The sequence below is a fragment of the Pristis pectinata genome, chromosome 1, assembly GCF_009764475.1.
Source record: "Pristis pectinata isolate sPriPec2 chromosome 1, sPriPec2.1.pri, whole genome shotgun sequence".
NCBI classification, from domain to species: Eukaryota; Metazoa; Chordata; class Chondrichthyes; order Rhinopristiformes; family Pristidae; genus Pristis; species Pristis pectinata.
In genome coordinates, this window is record NC_067405.1 from 6,135,423 (window position 1) to 6,152,431 (window position 17,009).

The 17,009-nt window shown below is 44.2% G+C and overlaps 1 protein-coding gene across 2 annotated transcripts in view; it reads left to right on the plus strand.

Moving 5' to 3' along the window:
• Positions 1 to 16,408, plus strand: part of nhej1 (nonhomologous end-joining factor 1) — a 323,760-nt gene extending 307,352 nt beyond the window's left edge. Inside the window, exons 6-8 of one of the 2 annotated variants that reach the window (XM_052024822.1) lie at positions 2,995 to 3,109; positions 12,323 to 12,444; positions 14,220 to 16,408. In XM_052024822.1, the coding sequence (XP_051880782.1) occupies positions 2,995 to 3,109; positions 12,323 to 12,444; positions 14,220 to 14,312 (330 nt within the window). In that variant the 3' untranslated portion in view covers positions 14,313 to 16,408. Of the gene's footprint in view, positions 1 to 2,994; positions 3,110 to 12,322; positions 12,445 to 13,526; positions 13,589 to 14,219 lie in introns of those variants that run through there. The other variant, XM_052024831.1, reaches the window with a different exon arrangement.
• The last annotated feature ends 601 nt before the right edge of the window (positions 16,409 to 17,009 follow it).

The window sequence follows — 17,009 nt, forward strand, 5'->3', positions numbered from 1 at the left end:
AGGATGATTCCGGAATGAAAGGGCTTACATATGATGAGCGTTTGTCAGCTCTTGGACTGTACTCACTGGAGTACAGAAGAATGAGAGGGGACCTCATAGAGACATTTAAAATGTTGAAAGGACTGGACAGAGTAGATGTGGTCAAGCTGCTTCCCTTGGTGGGTGAGTCCAGGACCAGAGGGCACAATCCTAGAATTAGAGGTTACAAGTTTAAAACAGAGATGAAGAGAAATGTCTTTAGCCAGATGGTGGTGAATTTGTGGAATTCCTTGCCACGTACAGCAGTGGAGGCCAGATCATTGGAGGCATTTAAGGAAGAGATAGATATCTAAATAGTCAGGGTATCAAGGGATATGGGGATAGGGCCAGAAATTGGGGTTAGTTTTTTTTTGCCCCCCCCACCCCCAATTTCTCATTTCTTTTTCTTTTTTCCTTTTCTTTGGAGCAGACTCGATGGGCCGAAAGGCCTACTTCTCCTCCCTTGTCTTGTGATCTTGTAATCTTGGTATTGATATTGGTATTAGTTTATTATTGTCACTTGTACCGAAGTACAGTGAAAAACTTGTCTTGCATACTGTTCGTACAGGTCAATTCATTACACAGTGCAGTTACATTGGCTTAGTACAGAGTGCATTGATGTAGTACAGGTAAAAACAATAACAGTACAGAGTAAAGTGTCACAGCTACAGAGAAAGTGCAGTGCAATAAGGTGCAAGGTCACAACAAGGTAGATCGTGAGGTCATAGTCCATTTTATCGTATAAAGGAACCATTCATAGTCTTATCATAGTGGGGTATAAGCTGAACTTAAGTCTGGTGGTACGTGCCCTCAGACTCTTGTATCTTCTACCTGATGGAAGAGGAGAGAAGAGAGAATGACCTGGGTGGGTGGGGTCTTCGATTGTGCTGGCTGCTTCACCAAGACAGCGAGAAGTGTAGACAGAGGCCAAAGAGGGGGAGGCTGGTGTCCGTGATGCGCTGGGTTGTGTCCACAACTCTCTGCAGTTTGCAGTTTTACTACCTTGATGTATGGCACGGCATGCAAACAAAAGTTTTTCACTGTAGCTCAGTACATGTGACAATAAGAAACCAATACCAATGGTAATGAATGACATGGTGTAGCTTCATTTTGGGGCCAGCCTTGGAATTCCTACATTTCAGCCTTACGTGCCCCATTCTTTATTCAGGACCATATCTCTGCCACTGTTTCTCAGTGTCCCAATACTCCAGGCTGTCTGAATCAACCTTTGTCTGTACACTTCTCCTTAGTTATATCGTTCAGCAACATGATATCATTGTGTGTGCTGACAATACCCCGCCACCAGGCTTGACCCAGCAGCTGTCACTGTGGTCAGCCAACACCAGATTGATCTGCCAGACGGTAATTTGCATTTATATAGTGCCTTTAAGATGATCTCAAGCCTTACAGAGTAAGATGCATTTAATGCAAATGGAACGCCATGCTGATCCAACTCAGATGAGGTAGAACGTGAAGGGGCTTAAAGGGGACATAAATACTGAGGCACAAATTTGTCTGTATGTTTCTGGGCTGTAAAATTCTTTGCAGTGGTCTGGACCTCTGTACCTCAGTGCTATTTTGAAACTGAGATACAGGCTATCTCCAGGTTACAAACGCCCGACTTACGGACAACCCTACATAAAAAAGAACTCCCATAATATTATGAAATTCAAAAGTCTTATGTACATACATAAGTTCATTCCTACAAGCAGCAGAACTAGTTTCCCCTCTCTCTCTGTCTCCACTTTTAGTAATTTTTCTTCGTTCACTGCCTCGTGTTTTTGATGCCAATCATTACAGTACTGTGGAGGTACGATTCAGATTCAGATTGGTTTATTGCCATATACACCCTGGTGCAATGAAATTCCTTGCTCGCGTGAGGCTGACAGAGTAAACAGTGTACATGGTGATAATAAATATATCAATAAATACAGCAACAAATGCAAAACAACAGAATGGTGCAAAGTACAACAGAATGGTGCAAAGATGAATGTATCAAGTGAGTTTTGTGTATTTTCCAACTTAAGGACAAAATCCACTTGTGGTCGTCTGTTAAAACGGAGCCCACTTGTTACCTGGAATGCCGTGTACCCAGAATTTTCCTGGCATTCCAACTCCATTACCATGTTGAGAGTTAAACCCAAGCAAGCACTAGTAACTTAACTTTCCAATGCATTACTGGATGGTTTCTTCCTGGGACTTCCCAAGCTTTTCCATGCCAGCACACAAGGGGAACCTGTGTGTTGGTAACTGAAGTTTACAATCCACTGCATTCTAAACTACCCTCCAATTGGTCATAGTCATACAGCACGGAAACAAGCCCTTCGGCCCAACTGGTCCATGCTGACCAAGATGCCACATCTGATCTATTTTGCCTGCTTTTGGCCTGTATCCCTCTAAAACTTTCCTATCCAAGTACCTGTCAAAGCACCTCTTCCTCTGGCAGCTGATTCCATATACTGACCACCCCTCTGGGTGAAGAAGTTGCCCCTCAGGTTCCTATTAAATCTCTCCCCTCTCACCTTAAACCTATGCTCTCTAGTTCTTGATTCTCAAACCCTGGGAAAAAGACTGTGCGCATTCACCCTATCTATGCCCCCCCCATGATTTTATACACCTCTGTAAGATCACCCTTCATTTTCCTACACCCCAATGAAAAAAGTCCCAACCTACTCAACCTCACTCCATAACTCAGTCCCTCCAGTCCCTGCAACATCCTTGTAAATTTCCTCTGCACTCTTTCCAGCTTAATGGCATCTTTCCTATAGCAGGGTAACCAAAACCGAACACAATATTCCAAATGTGGCCTCATCAACGTCTTAACATCCCAGCTTCTACACTCAGTGCTCTGACCGATGAAGGCCAGCGTACCAAAAGCCTTCTTCACCACCCTGTCTACCTGCGAAGCCACTTTCAGTGAACCAGGTACTTTTACTCCAAGGTCCTTTGGTCACTTTGATATCCTTTCTGTTACAGAGTCTGTCTGAGGCCATTAATATGCATGATGGAAGAATGTTTGACTCCGAGCTTCAACATCTCTACACGACAATAATCGCAGTCAAAACAAGTCGGAAAAGAAGACATAGTTCAGGTAGGTGCCTGCAGTGTATGTTCAAGGAACTAGGACTTATCGTATAAAAAGTTGCACTTAAACAAATGCAAGTTCCTGAAAGGTTGTATGGCTGGAGAAATTACAATGATTGTGTTGGTCCGGTCTTCAGAGAGATTCTTCACATCAGGAGCAAAAAAATCGAGCTGCTGGAGGAACTGGAATCATCTGGAGGGAAGTAGACAATTGACTGATGAAGGGTCTCGAACGGAAATGTCAACTGTCCATTTCCCTCCATAGATGCTACCCGATTCACTGAGTTCCTCCAGCAGCTCGCTTTTGCTCCAGATTCCAGATCTGTTGCCCCTCAAGTTCCTAATAAATCTCTCCCCTCTCACCTTAAACCTATGCCTTCTACTTCTCAATACCCCAACCCTGAGAAAAATACTGAGTGCATTCACCACGGTAGTGTAGCAATTAGCATAACACTATTACAGTGTCAGCGGCCCGGGTTCAATTCCGGCCGCTGTCTATAAGGAGTTTGTACATTCTCCCCGTGTCTGCGTGGGTTTCCTCTGGGTGCTCCGGTTTCCTCCCACATTCTGAAGACGTACAGGTTAGCAGCTGTGGGCATGCTATATTGGCGCCGGAAGAGTGGCAACGCTTGCGGGCTGCCCCCAGCACATTCTCAGTAACGCAGTAAGATGCATTTCACTGTGTGTTTCTATGTACATGTGACTGATAAATAAATATCTTATCTTATGCTCCTCATGATTTTATACACCGCTATAAAATCACCTCTCAGTCTTTTACGCTGCAAGGAATAAAGTCCTAGCCTGTCCAACCTCTCCCTATATCTCAGTCCCTCAACTCCTGGCAGATTCCTTGTAAATCTTTCCTGCACTCTTTCCAGTTTAATAATATCTTTCCTGTAGCAGGGCGACCAATACTTCAAGTGCACCAGTGTCCTGTACAACCACACCATGACCTCCCAACTTTTATACTCTATGCCCTGACTTATGAGGACCACCATGTCGAAAACTTTCTTTCCCTGTCGTTTATTTGTTTATTCACAGTACCATAAACATGCTTCCTTTTTAAGTCTTTTCAAAGTGTAAGTGGAACATATATAACCATAGTCATAGTCATAGAGTCATACAGTAGGGAAACAGGCCCTTCGGCCCAACTGGTCCATGCTGACCAAGATGCCCATCTAAGCGACTCCCATTTGCTAGCATTTGGCCCATATCCCTCTAAACCTTTCCTATCCATGTACCTGTCTAAATGTCTTTTAAATGTTGCTGTTGTACCTGCCTCAACCACTTCCTCTGGCAGCTTATTCCATATACCCACCACTCTGTGTGAAACAAATAGGAATGAGAATAGAGGAGTGCAGTTAAAGAGGATTGTGCACAAGAACTTGTTAAGACAATGACATGAGAATTAAACAAGAAAGATACTTGAGTGATTATTTCTTAGTGTGAATATAAGAGTTAGGGTTCAGTATCATTGTGGGTTGAGTTATGGCTGTATTATATGTGTCTGGGGATGCCGCTGCAGTGACTGAATAGAAAGAAAGCCTGTGTCTCCGATTCTGATTAGAGGGAAGTGTCACTGACATCTGCTGCCCTTGTAGAGTGATAGATACGATGACAGAGGCAGTGAGCTGATGGGCCTTTTCCTGTGTTGTACTGACAGCTTCTAGTTACCAACTGCCCTAAAAACATTGTAAATTGATTAACAGCTACTTCCCTTCAACCATTCGGTTCTTGAACCAACCGGCACAACCCTAATCACTACAGCTTAGCAACACTATGACCACTTTGATTACTCTGCACTAAAATGGACTTCTTTGTTCTAATTGTGTTCTTTTTAATAAAACTGTATAATTTATGTTTAATTTATGTTTTTCTTGTGAATGCTGCTTATCTGATGCTCTGTGCCTGTGATGCTGCTGCAAGTAAGTTTTTCATTGCACCTGCGCATACGTGTGTATATGACAATAAACTCGACTTTGACTTTTTTTGACTTTGAGCCCTGTTACTGTAAGCAGACTATCACACGATGCCACATTTATTAAGGCATCCCAGGCGTCTATCTCTGGAGCCAAATAATAGGAGTGGAATATAGAAGCATATGGCAGTATAGTGGTTAAATTACTGGACTGACATCAGATGGTCTGGACCATTGAGATGCAACTTTGAATCCCACCACAGCAGCTGGGGAATTTATATTCTAGTAATTAAATAGATTGGAGTAAAAAGCTGGCATCGGTTTATTAACGATGGTTCCATTAAACTACTGAATGGCTGCAAAAATCCTATCGTATTCATTAATGTTATTTGGGGAAGGAAATCTGTTGTCCTGTCCTGGTCTGACCGTATGTGACACAGGACCCATCAATGTAGTTGGCTTTTATCTACCTGCCCCTCGCCAGGGAGGATTAGGTGTGAGGGACAAATGTTGGCATTGCCAGCAACATCCATATCCTGTGAATTAACAGAATTGGAATTGGTTTATTATTGTCACATTTACCGAGGTACAGTGAAAAACTTAGTTTTGCATGTCATCCATACAGATAATTTAAAAACAAAAGTACATTATTGTGGTGACGAATTGTGGTGACCAACGTTATTTATGGTAAATGTGTGAGCTTTGACTGTCTCACATTGTTGCAATGAAAGATGTGAGTGATTATTATCATGAGTTGATTGGACATGAAAGGTAACGTTCATCTGGCATAGATTCTTGTCCACTGGTAAAGAGCTGTGGAAACGTCTTCAGTAGGGGCATTGAGTATAAGGGTCAGGAAGATATGTAAGATAAGATAAGATATCTTACAGTGGTGTAGCGGTTAGCGTAATGCTTTACAGCGCCAGCGACCCGGGTTCAATTCCGGCCGCTGTCTGTAAGGAGTTTGTTCGTCCTCCCCGTGTCTGCGTGGGTTTCCTCCGGGTGCTCCGCTTTCCTCGCACATTCCAAAGACGTACGGGTTAGGAAGTTGTGAGCATGCTATGTTGACACCGGAAGTATGGCGACACTTGTGGGCTGCCCCCAGAACACAATGCAAAAGATGCATTTCACTGTGTGTTTCGATGTATGTGTGACTAATAAAGATATCTCATCTTATTTATAAAATTACAAGAGGCATAGACAGAGTAGACAGTCAGAATCCTTTTCCTAAGGTAGAAATTTCAAATACTAGAGGGTATGCATTTAAGGTGAGAGGGGGAAAGTTTAAAGGAGACGTGCGGGGCAAGTTTTTTTACACAGAGTGTGGTGGGTGCCTGGAATGGGCTGCCAGGGGTACTGGTGAAAGCAGATACGATGTGGTGTTTAAGAGGCTTTTAGATAGGCACGTGAATATGCAGGGAATGGAGGGATATGGAGCATGTGCAGGTAGAAGGGATTTAGTTTAATTTTGCATCTTGTTTGGCACAAACATTGTGGGCTGAAGGGCCTGTTCCTGTGCTGTACTGTTCTGTGTTAAACTTGACTGTGCTCTCTATATTGCGGTCCATATACGTCAGCGGAAAATTGCGCCCAACTTCCAGTATGAGCTCCCAGAATGTGAAGTTCTCTGTTTGTAAACTTAGCTCTAATAGTGAGCAGTCACTGTGACACCCACCCACTGTGACAGGCACTGTAGTGTAGCGGTTAGCGTAACGCTTCACAGCGCCAGCGACCCGGGTTCAATTCCGGCCGCTGTCTGTAAGGAACTTGTACGTTCTCCCCGTGTCTGCGTGGGTTTCCTCCGGGTGCTCCGGTTTCCTCCCACATCCCAAAGACATACAGGTTAGGAAGTTGTGGGCATGCTATGTTGCTGCCAGAAGCGTGACGACATTTGTGGGCCGCCCCCAGAACACTCTACGCAAAAGGTGCATTTCACTGTGTGTTTCAATGTACATGTGACTAATAAAGAAATCTTGTCTTGTCTTGTCTTGTCTTATCTTATGCACCCTTCCTCACTTGGCAACGTACATTGTAAGATGGAATCCATTCATGGCAAGGTTGCAATCTTTTAAGTGCTGATTAATCTTGCTGTCTCAAAGAACCTGAGAATATTCTCCCACTTTTCCCTCACTGCAGTTCCCCCTTTGGTGTGGGAGTGCGTGGTGGAATTTCTACTTCCCCTGAAGTAGGCTTAGAATTATGGCTGGAGAAATCTGCAGTTGGGAAAGCAGGTGATATGAAGCTAAGTTGTGTGCAGTGCCGTGTTTGAATATTCCACCTCACTAATGCATTTGGGTTAATAAAATATCATTGGTGCATAGGTGAAAGGGTTGTCAGAGAAGTTAACATTTTGTAGATGATGCACATTGTATTGGTATTGGTTTTGGTTTATTATTGTCACTTGTACCAAGGTACAGTGAAAATCTTGTCTTGCATACCGATCGTACAGGTCAATTCATTACACAGTACAGTTACATTGGGTTAGTACAGAGTGCACTGATGTAGTACAGGTAAAAACAATAACACTACAGAGTAACATGTCACAGCTACAGATAAAGTGCAGTGCAATAAGGTGGAAGGTCACAAGAAGGTAGATTGTGAGGTCAGAGTCCATCTCATCGTATTAGGGAGCCGTTCAATAGTCTTATCACAGTGGGGTAGAAACTGTCCTTGAGCCTGGTGGTATGTGCCCTCAGGCTCCTGTATCTTCTGCCTGATGGGAGAGGGGAGAAGAGAGAATGACTTTGATTATGCGGGCCGCTTCACCAAGGCAGGGAGTCAACTGGTGGCAGAGGGAATGAAAGTTTAGGATGGTGGATGAGATGCCAATCAAGCAAGGCTGCTTTGTCATAGATGGTGCAAGCTTATTGAGGGCCATTGGCGCTATATTCATCCAGGGAAGAGGGGCGTATTTCATCACGTTCTCGATGGGGCACTCAGCGATGAAAATGCCATTGAATGTCAGTGATAGGTGGTTAGCATCTCTCTTGTTGGGCATTGCCTGCCACTTTTGTAGCATGAACGTTACTTGCCACTTAATCAGCCTGAATATTGTCTCGGTCTTGAGGCAGGCATGGGCTGCTTCATTAGTGGTGGAGTGTGACAAAGAACGTCAGCAAACCTCCCCACTTCTGATCTTATGATGGAGAGAAAGTCCTTAATGAAGTAGCTGAAGATCATTGGGCCTAGTTTGTTGCCCTAAGGAGCTCCTGCTGAGATGTCCTGGGGCCAGGATAATTGACCTCTGGCAACCACAACTATGTGTGAGGTTCAGCTCCAACCATTGGATGTTTTCCATTGATGCCATACTTGGTCAAATGCTGCCTTAACATCAAGGGCAGTCAGTCTCACCAGACCTTTGGAATTCAGCTCCTTGATCCACATTTGAACCAAGGTCATGATGACTTCTGAGTTGCAGCTCCCTACCAAAACCCTTATTGAGTTAATGGTGAGTACGTGTCACTTTATTATCATGATTGGCAATGGCTTCCACTATTTCACTAATGATTAAGAGCAGAATAAATTGGTAAATTGGTTTATTATTGTCACGTGTACCGAGGTACAGTGAAAAACTTTGTTTTCATGCCATGCATACAGATCATTTCATTACAACAGTGCATTGAGGTAGTACAAGGGAAAACAGTAACAGAATGCAGAATAAAGTTACAGAGAAAGTGCAGTGCAGGCAGACAATAAGGTGCAAGGCCATAACGAGGCAAATTGTGAGGTCATTTTATTGTACTAGGGCACAGTTCAATAATCTTACAACAGCAAGACAGAAGCTGTCCTTGAGGCTGGTGGTACATGCTTTCAGGCTTTTGTATCTTCAGCCTGATGGGAGGGAGAAGAGAGAATATCCGGGGTGGGTGGGGTCTTTGATTATGTTGGGTGCTTTACCGAGAACTGTAGACAGTGTCCATGGAGGGGAGGTTGGTTTCTGTGATCTGCTGAGCTGTGTCCACCAACTCTCTGAGCAACTTTCCAGATTGCTGGGTTAACACCAGTGTTGTAACTGTACTGGAACAAGTCAGCTAGTTCTGGAGCACAGGTCTTTAGTTCTACAGCTGATATGTTATCTGGTCCATTTTCTTTTTCTGTATCCAGTGCCCTCGGCTATTCCTTGATATGAATGGAATTGGCTGGAGACTGGCTTCTGTACGGTGGGCATCTCAGGAGGAAGCTAAGGTCGATTGTCTCTTTGGCACATCTGGTTAAACGCCATGCTTCAGCATGCCTTCAGCACTCATATGCTGGGCCCTGCCATCATTAAGAATGTAGATGTTCTTGGAGTCTCCTGCTCCTCCCATTAGCTGTTTAATTATCCATCACCATTCACCACTATATGTGGCAGGACTGTATAGGTCTTTGAAGTCAGAGGCATCAGGGAGATGTAAAACCATCCATCAATTTGTTTTTTTTTATTTATTCACTTTTCAGGATTTAGCCACCAAGATCAGCACTTAGTCCTGCTCCTAACTGTCCCTGAACCAAGGAGGTCACCATTTCAAAGGACATTTAGCAACCAAACACAAACTCTGTTGAAAGTTCATCAAGCTGAAATATTGAATCAGAATCAGATTTATTCTCACTGACGTAGAACATAGAACACTACAGCACAGTACAGGCCCTTCAGCCCACAATGTTGTGCCGACATTTTATCCTACTCTAAGATCTAACTCTTCCCTCCCACATAGCCCCCCATTTCTCTATCATTCATGTGTCTATCCAAGAGTCTCTTAAATGTCCCCAGTGCATCTTCCCCCACAACTTCTGTAGGCAGTGCGTTCCGCACACCCACCACTCTCTGTGTAAAAAACTTACCCCTGACATCCCCCTTATACCTTCCTCCAATCACCTTAAAATTATGTCCCGTCGTGTTAACAATTGTCACCCTGGGAAAAAGTCTCTGACTGTCCACTCGATCTATGCCTCTTATCATCTTGTACACCTCTATCAAGTCACTTCTAATCCTCCTTCTCTCCAAAGAGAAAAGCCCTAGCTCACTCAACCTATCCTCATAAGACCTATCCTCATCATCCTCATATGATGTGAAATGTGTTGTTTTGCGGCAGCAGTACAGTGCAAAGACATAAGAGTCTATAAATTACGAAAATAAGTACTGCAAAAAAAAGGAATAATGAGGTAGTGTTCATGGATCGTTCAGAAATCTGAGTGTGGGTCTTCAGGCTCCTGTACCTCCTCCCTGATGGTAGTAATGAGAAGATTTAGAGTCATAGAGCAATATAGCACAGATACAGGCTCTTCGGCCCAACGAGTCCATGCCGACCACAGTGCCCACCCAGCTAGTTCTTGCATTCGGCCCATATCCCTCCAAACCCCTCCCCTCCATGTACCTATCCAAGTGCTTCTTAAATGATACTATTGTACTAGGGCAGGCACGGTAGTGTAGCGGTTAGCGTAACGTTATTACAGCACCAGTGACCCGGGATCAATTCCAGCCGCTGTCTATAAGGAGTTTGTACGTTCTCCCCATGACTGTGTGGGTTTCCTCTGGGTGCTCCGGTTTCCTCCCACATTCCAAAGACGTACGGGTTAAGAAGTTGTGGGCGTGCTATGTTGGTGCCTGAAGTGCAGTGACACTTGCGGGCTGCCCCCAGAACACTCTTATGCAAAAGATGCATTTCACTGTGTGTTTCAATGTACATGTGACTGATAAAGAAATCTAAATCTACCTGCCTCAACCACTTCCTCAACCACCTGGTAGCTCGTTCCATATACTCACCACCCTCTGTCTGAAAACGTTGCCCCTCAGGTCTCTTTTAAATTTTTCCCCTCTCACCCTAAATCTATGCCCCCTAGTTTTGGACCCGACCCTGGGGAAAAGACTGTTACATCCACCTTAAAATTTTAAACATTTCCAGAAGGTCACCCCTCTCTACATATGCTACCTGACCCAATGATTGCTTCCAGCATTTTAGAAACATAGAATAATCAGAGAAGGGGTAGTTCATTTAAAAACCTGTTCCACCATTCAACTCAATCCTAGCTGATCTTCTAACCCAATAATCAAATACCCCACCCACCCGGATCATTCTTTCTTCTCTCCTCTTCCATCAGGTAGAAGATACAGGAGCCTGAGGGCACGTACCACCAGACTTAAGGACAGCTTCTACCCCACTGTGATAAGACTATTAACGGTTCCCTTATACAATGAGATGGACTCTGACCTCATGCTCTACCTTGTTGTGACCTTGCACCTTATTGCACTGCACTTTCTCTGTAGCTGTGACACTTTACTCTGTAGTGTTATTGTTTTTACCTGTACTACATCAATGCACTCTGTACTAACCCAATGTAACTGCACTGTGTAATGAATTGACCTGTACGATCGGTTTGTAAGACAAGTTTTTCACTGTACCTCGATACAAGTGACAATAATAAACCAATACTAATACCAATACCATGTTCCTCCTCTCTCCCCATACACTTTGGGAAGCCAAGAGAAGACTTTTGGCACACTGGCCTTCATCATTTGGGGCATTGAGTATGGAAGTTGGGAGGTCACAGTGTGGTTGTACAAGACACTGGTGAGGCCACACGGAGTATTGTGTTCAGTTTTGGTCACCCTGCTATGGGAAGGATATTATTAAACTGGAAAGAGCACAGAAAAGATTTACAAGGATGTCACCAGGACTTGAGAGACTTGAGTTATAGGGAGAAGTTGAAAAGGCTAGGACTATATTCCTTGGACCATAGGAGACTGAGAGGTGATCTTACAGAGGTGTATAAAATCATGATAGGTTGAGTGCACTCAGTGATGGAGTGAATGCATCCATTATCAATATCCTGGGGGTTAACATTGACCAGAAACTTAACTGAAGTAGCCATATTCACAATGTGTAAGGTGAAAGGAGAAAGATTTAATAGGAACTTGAGGGGCAACTGTTTATCTGTGTGGTATCTATGTGGAACGAGCTGCCAGAGGAAGTGGTTGAGGCAGGTACGCTAACAACTTTTGGAAGAGTTTAGAAAGCTGAGAGCCAAACCTGGCAAATGGGACTGGTTTGGATGGGGCATCTTGGTCAGCATTGATCAGTTGGGCCGAAGGGCCTGTTTCCATGCTGTATAGCTCTTATGAACTCTATGACTGTGCCGTTTGATGCCATATTTATCTGTCTCTTCCTTAAATCTATTCAGCAATATTTTCAGTTTTTATTTAAGCAGGGATGTAACTCCTGGTTCAGGACTGCTTGGTTCAGCAGTTTTGAGTTCTTAAGGAATGAACAGCTTGGACTCTAGGTTGTCACAAGGTTTATCTGTAGCTCTTTCTGGGATATTCAGGGAATCAGGACAGTGGGAATCCTCAGCCTAGTCTTCAAGAAGCACAGGACGTGGCAGTAAGTGAAACAAAGTCAGAAGAGATCACACCAAAAGCTGCAGAGAGCCCAGAAATTAAAAAGCAGGTAGGTGAACATTTTCCATTGAATGTTTTCCTTGGCAGTGCTTCCACTCCAACCATTGTTACTGCATTATGCACTGTCCCCAGTGTGTACCACAATGTGCTTCAGTGATCGGGGTTCAGCCCTGACTTTTGGTGCTGCCTGTGTGGAGTTTACACGTTCTCCCTATGACAACATGGGTTTCCTCCAGGTCCTCCAGCTTCCTCCCACAACCCAGGGAGATGTGCAGGTTGGTAAGTTAATTGGCCAATGTTAATTCCCCTGGACTTGGTCTGGAAGCTTTCATGGGCTCCATGGACTAGAGGCCTCGTTCAAGAACATAGAACAATACAGCACTGGACAGGCCATTCGGCCCACAATGTTGAGCCGATCTTGATGCCAATTAATGCTAAATGTCCTCCTCCTGTGTATCATCCATACCCCTCCATTCCCTTCATATTCATGTGTCTATCTAAAAGCCTCTTAAACGCCACCAAACTGCTTCCACTACTACCCCTGGTAACCCATTCCAGGCACCTACCACTCTCTGTGTAAAAAACTTGCCCCTCACGTCGCCTTTAAACTTCCCCCCCTCTAATCTTAAAAGCATTTTCTCTTTGACATTTTGCCCTGGGGAACAGATTCTGTCTGCCTTCCCTATCTATGCCTCTCATAATTTTAAAAACCTCTATCAGGTCTCCCCTTAGCCTCCAACACTCTCGAGAGAACAACCCAAGTTTGTACACCCTTTCCTTATGTTGTGATAAACATTAAGACCATGATTTCATCCTTCCCCCTCCTTCCTCTTCTGAGACAGTCCCTGAGGATCAAGGATGACTTGCTGTGTGCGTTCTGAGTGGACTAAAGAGCCCAATTTGGGAGATGCAGGCGCTTCCTCACATGGGACAGGAATTGGCAGATTAGATGGGCAGATCGTGCGGTGGTGCATTCCATCTGCGGGACCTCTGTGCACTTCTGATACATGGACTCGAGGTTCTCAATACCATCCTGAACGCTGCTTCTCCACTTTGGGGTTCCCAGGAGTCAGTTGGGATGTTGCATTTTCCCAAGAAGGCTTTGAGTATGTTCTTGAATCTTTTCCTCAGCCTTCCCATGACAGAGCTCAGAATAGAATATCCGTTTCTGGAATCTGATATTAAGCACGTGAACAAGATGGGCTGCCCAGTGCAGGTAACTGTGTGTAAAGCCTAGAAGGCAGTAGATGTGTAGAAACCTCTCATACATCTAGATTTCTCTCCCAGTGAAGCATTATCACCTCCCAACCTCTGCTGTTATCTCCATCCTTCCTCCCACTGCCATTCACCCCCCTCCTAAGCATCCACCCATCACTTGCCAGCTCTTTCCCCACCTCTTTATACTGGCTATCTCGCCTCTCTTCCTTCAATCCGAACGAAGGGTCTCGACCTGAAACGTCGACTGTCCATTTCCATCCTCACATGCTGCCTGACCCGCTGAGTTCCTCCAGCAGCCTAGTTTTTTGCAGTCTCTGGTATCTCCATTATCATGACAGGAACTTTTATCACAGTTCCTTCATTGTCACCCATTCAAACTCTTGGAAAGCCCCAGATTCTGTTGCACCTGCTCTGTGCGCACTGGGGCCACGCATTCCTTCCACGCACACTCCCTCGAAGCACTGCTTCTGACAGTCAGAGAAGGGATTCTCTCCCCAGTGCCCCCGCCAGCCGATGACACTCAAGGACAAGGATGAGAAGAGATTGCGATAAGATCACAAATGTATAATCAGTAGCTCTTTGTAAACATTTTCTGCTTCCTTTCAGGCACCTCGAAAACTTCATCCTCCAGCAGCTCTGAGCAATTCAAATCGATGCACTGTGAAGCAGAAGAAGAAAAAGAAAGGAATTTTTAGTTGATTTTTTAAGTCAATATTGTTTTTAAACCTGGAGGCACTCTTACCCCCTATTCCCTCTGTCCTTTTTATGTGCAGGCTGCACTGTGGTATAACCACTGGTGGCATCAATGAAATTATGTCACGTTGCTCCAAGGTCACTTCTTACCCTTTTACGTCAAAATTTGATATCCAGGGATTTGCAGCATGAACTCTCCAAGGTTCCTAATGCATCGGCATCTTAAAACGGGGTTCCTGGACATCTCTGTACTCCTCAGGAAGTGGGAGCCTTCCGGAGAGCCACAATAACATACGCTAAGTGGAGGAGGAGCCAAGCTCTGTACTGGACTGTAGGTCGCTCGATTCTTCTGTTGGCAGAAGGGGGATTGCTTGTATGACCATGGTTGCCTTGACAATTATTTCTGAAGGGCGCAAAAGTGGCCAGATGATTTTATTTTTAACTTTCTGCTATAATATGTACGGGGAAATGGATTCACCTTAAGACCTGCAATGAGACAATGGTGAAACAGATCCAGGAACAGAAAAGAGGTTGAGGAGTAGGCAGCACGTCGCTTGTTGCCTTACGAGGTTCCAGCGTGACTGTGGCAGGCTAGCTGGACCGCTCCGTTTGTACCTCAACGTTATGCTTCAGATGGAATCCAGGTGCACTGACCCAGAAATCATGTCAGTAACCCTTCTCTTGCAGTTTCCAAGCCTTATGAACATTGTGCTAGAAAATAACATGTGCATCTATAAGCAACAACTTTGTTCTTTGATATCAAATGGAACCTGTGTGACTACCTGTCTGCTCCTGCCTGTCTTGATCTCTCTCATGGTTTTATATTTGCTCGTCTATCAGTTCCTTCTCCTATTGCTTGTATCTCCTCATTTCTTAATTTGCTTCCCTCTCTTTATTCACATCGCTCTCTTTTTTTACATGTATTTTTAATCTCATTTTGATCATTTTTCTCACTCTCTAACTCCCCTCCAGTCTCCCATTCAGTTCTATTAAATTTCCAACACAATCATTTTTGGCTGTTTTCTCTTCTTTAGTTCCTACTTCTCTCACTTTTCTCCCATTCCCTTGTGCCTTGATGCTCCTCTTTATTTGACGTCTGCCTTGCATCCTGTCCTGGTTTCTCTTGTCTTCACTGTTAAACCCCTTTTGTTCCACAATTCTCTTCAGTTTCAATACTTTATCATCGCTCAGACCCAAACCCCTTTCCCCAGGAGCGGTGCACCAATGTAAAGTTGCTTTCCCTATTTTTTAAAAGTAAGCAAAGGCTTTCAATTTTTAAGCAGAAATAATTTTTAATGTTAGCGAAGAACATCCTTGGTCATTGAGGGTCAGAGTGTCACATAAATGACAGAGCTTCTTTAAGAAGTTGTGTGACCTATTAATTTGACGATTTGTACTTTAAAAACAAAATATCATTTCTTTTTAAACTCCCACTGCTTCAGAGGTTAATTTCGTGGCTCCGTAATCACTTTTTTTTTGCATTTGCAATTTTAATTTCTCTTTTTCCCCTCCCCCCTTTTTATCCAGTTAGACAACAAAATTTATAGTCATTACTCCAAAGTAAAACTAAATAGTTGCAAATTACCAGTGTACCAGCAATAGTAACTACTTTGTCTAATTAATTAAAGGCTCCACGAGCTTGCCAAATTGAGGACAACAGATGGTATGAATTTGGCATACAGCCGCTTTTGGTTTCTTTTGCACAAGGCTGATTTTATACTTAAAACAACACTGCAAGCTGATTGTGGCTTCAAAAAGCTTGGCTGAGGTTCGACTTCATTCCATTTTCCTTTTAAAATTAAATAACTGCTGCTCCGTCCAAAAATGCCTCTATTTTTTTTAATGGGGAATTCCCCCCCCCCCCCCTTTCCCCTCCTCTTCAAGCCACTCGTGTGTGTTGCACGATGAATGACGTTAAGATCTTCCAGGCTGTCTGGCTCTGCAGAGCAAGCGATGTCCCATTCCCACTAAAGAGTGTCACAGCCCACAGAATCCCGCTGCTTGGGGTTTTCTGCAAATGCCTCCTTTTTTTTATTAATACAAGCATTTCTTTTACATTTTAAAACCAATCTGAAATCTGAAAATAAAGCTGTTTAATGTTACTTCAAAGAATTCTGTTTTGTGTTTAAGTGTGGGTATTAACTGAGCTATATTTTAACTTTTCCTTCCACATGCTTATTAGAATTTGTGAGAGTGGTCCTATAATCAACTTCCAGACACCGCGTCCACTTCTCCTCCTGTTGACCCCTCCCAGCCCCTGGATGTTGTTCCCAGCTAGAGTGGAGCCGACTGGTCCATTCCCACTCTCAAGTCCACGATAAAAGAGCTGCCAGAACAAGGTGCCACGGTGTGGCTTCTGTTCCCAGTGCAGTCAAAGGCAGGAGAGCCTTAAGTCGCAGGTCAGATGTCGCCTCTCTGTCTGGCCTCCTGAGAAGAGCACCCACCCACCCTACCACAACAGCTTGGTATAATTTCTGTGGTTTAGCCAACAGGCGTTTGCCCAATTAGTACCAATTACTGCGAGAAGCAAGGGGGATCCCATCGGGAATTGGAGACCATCTACAGTGAGGATGCTTCAGCTGTCAAAGGGCGGAGATGGTCATTTCCCACTCCATGTTGTCTAAATTGGATTCATTCCCAGAGGTATAATGTTCCATATATTGTTCCATGCCATCCTCCAGGGAGCCCTTCTCATTTCTGTGA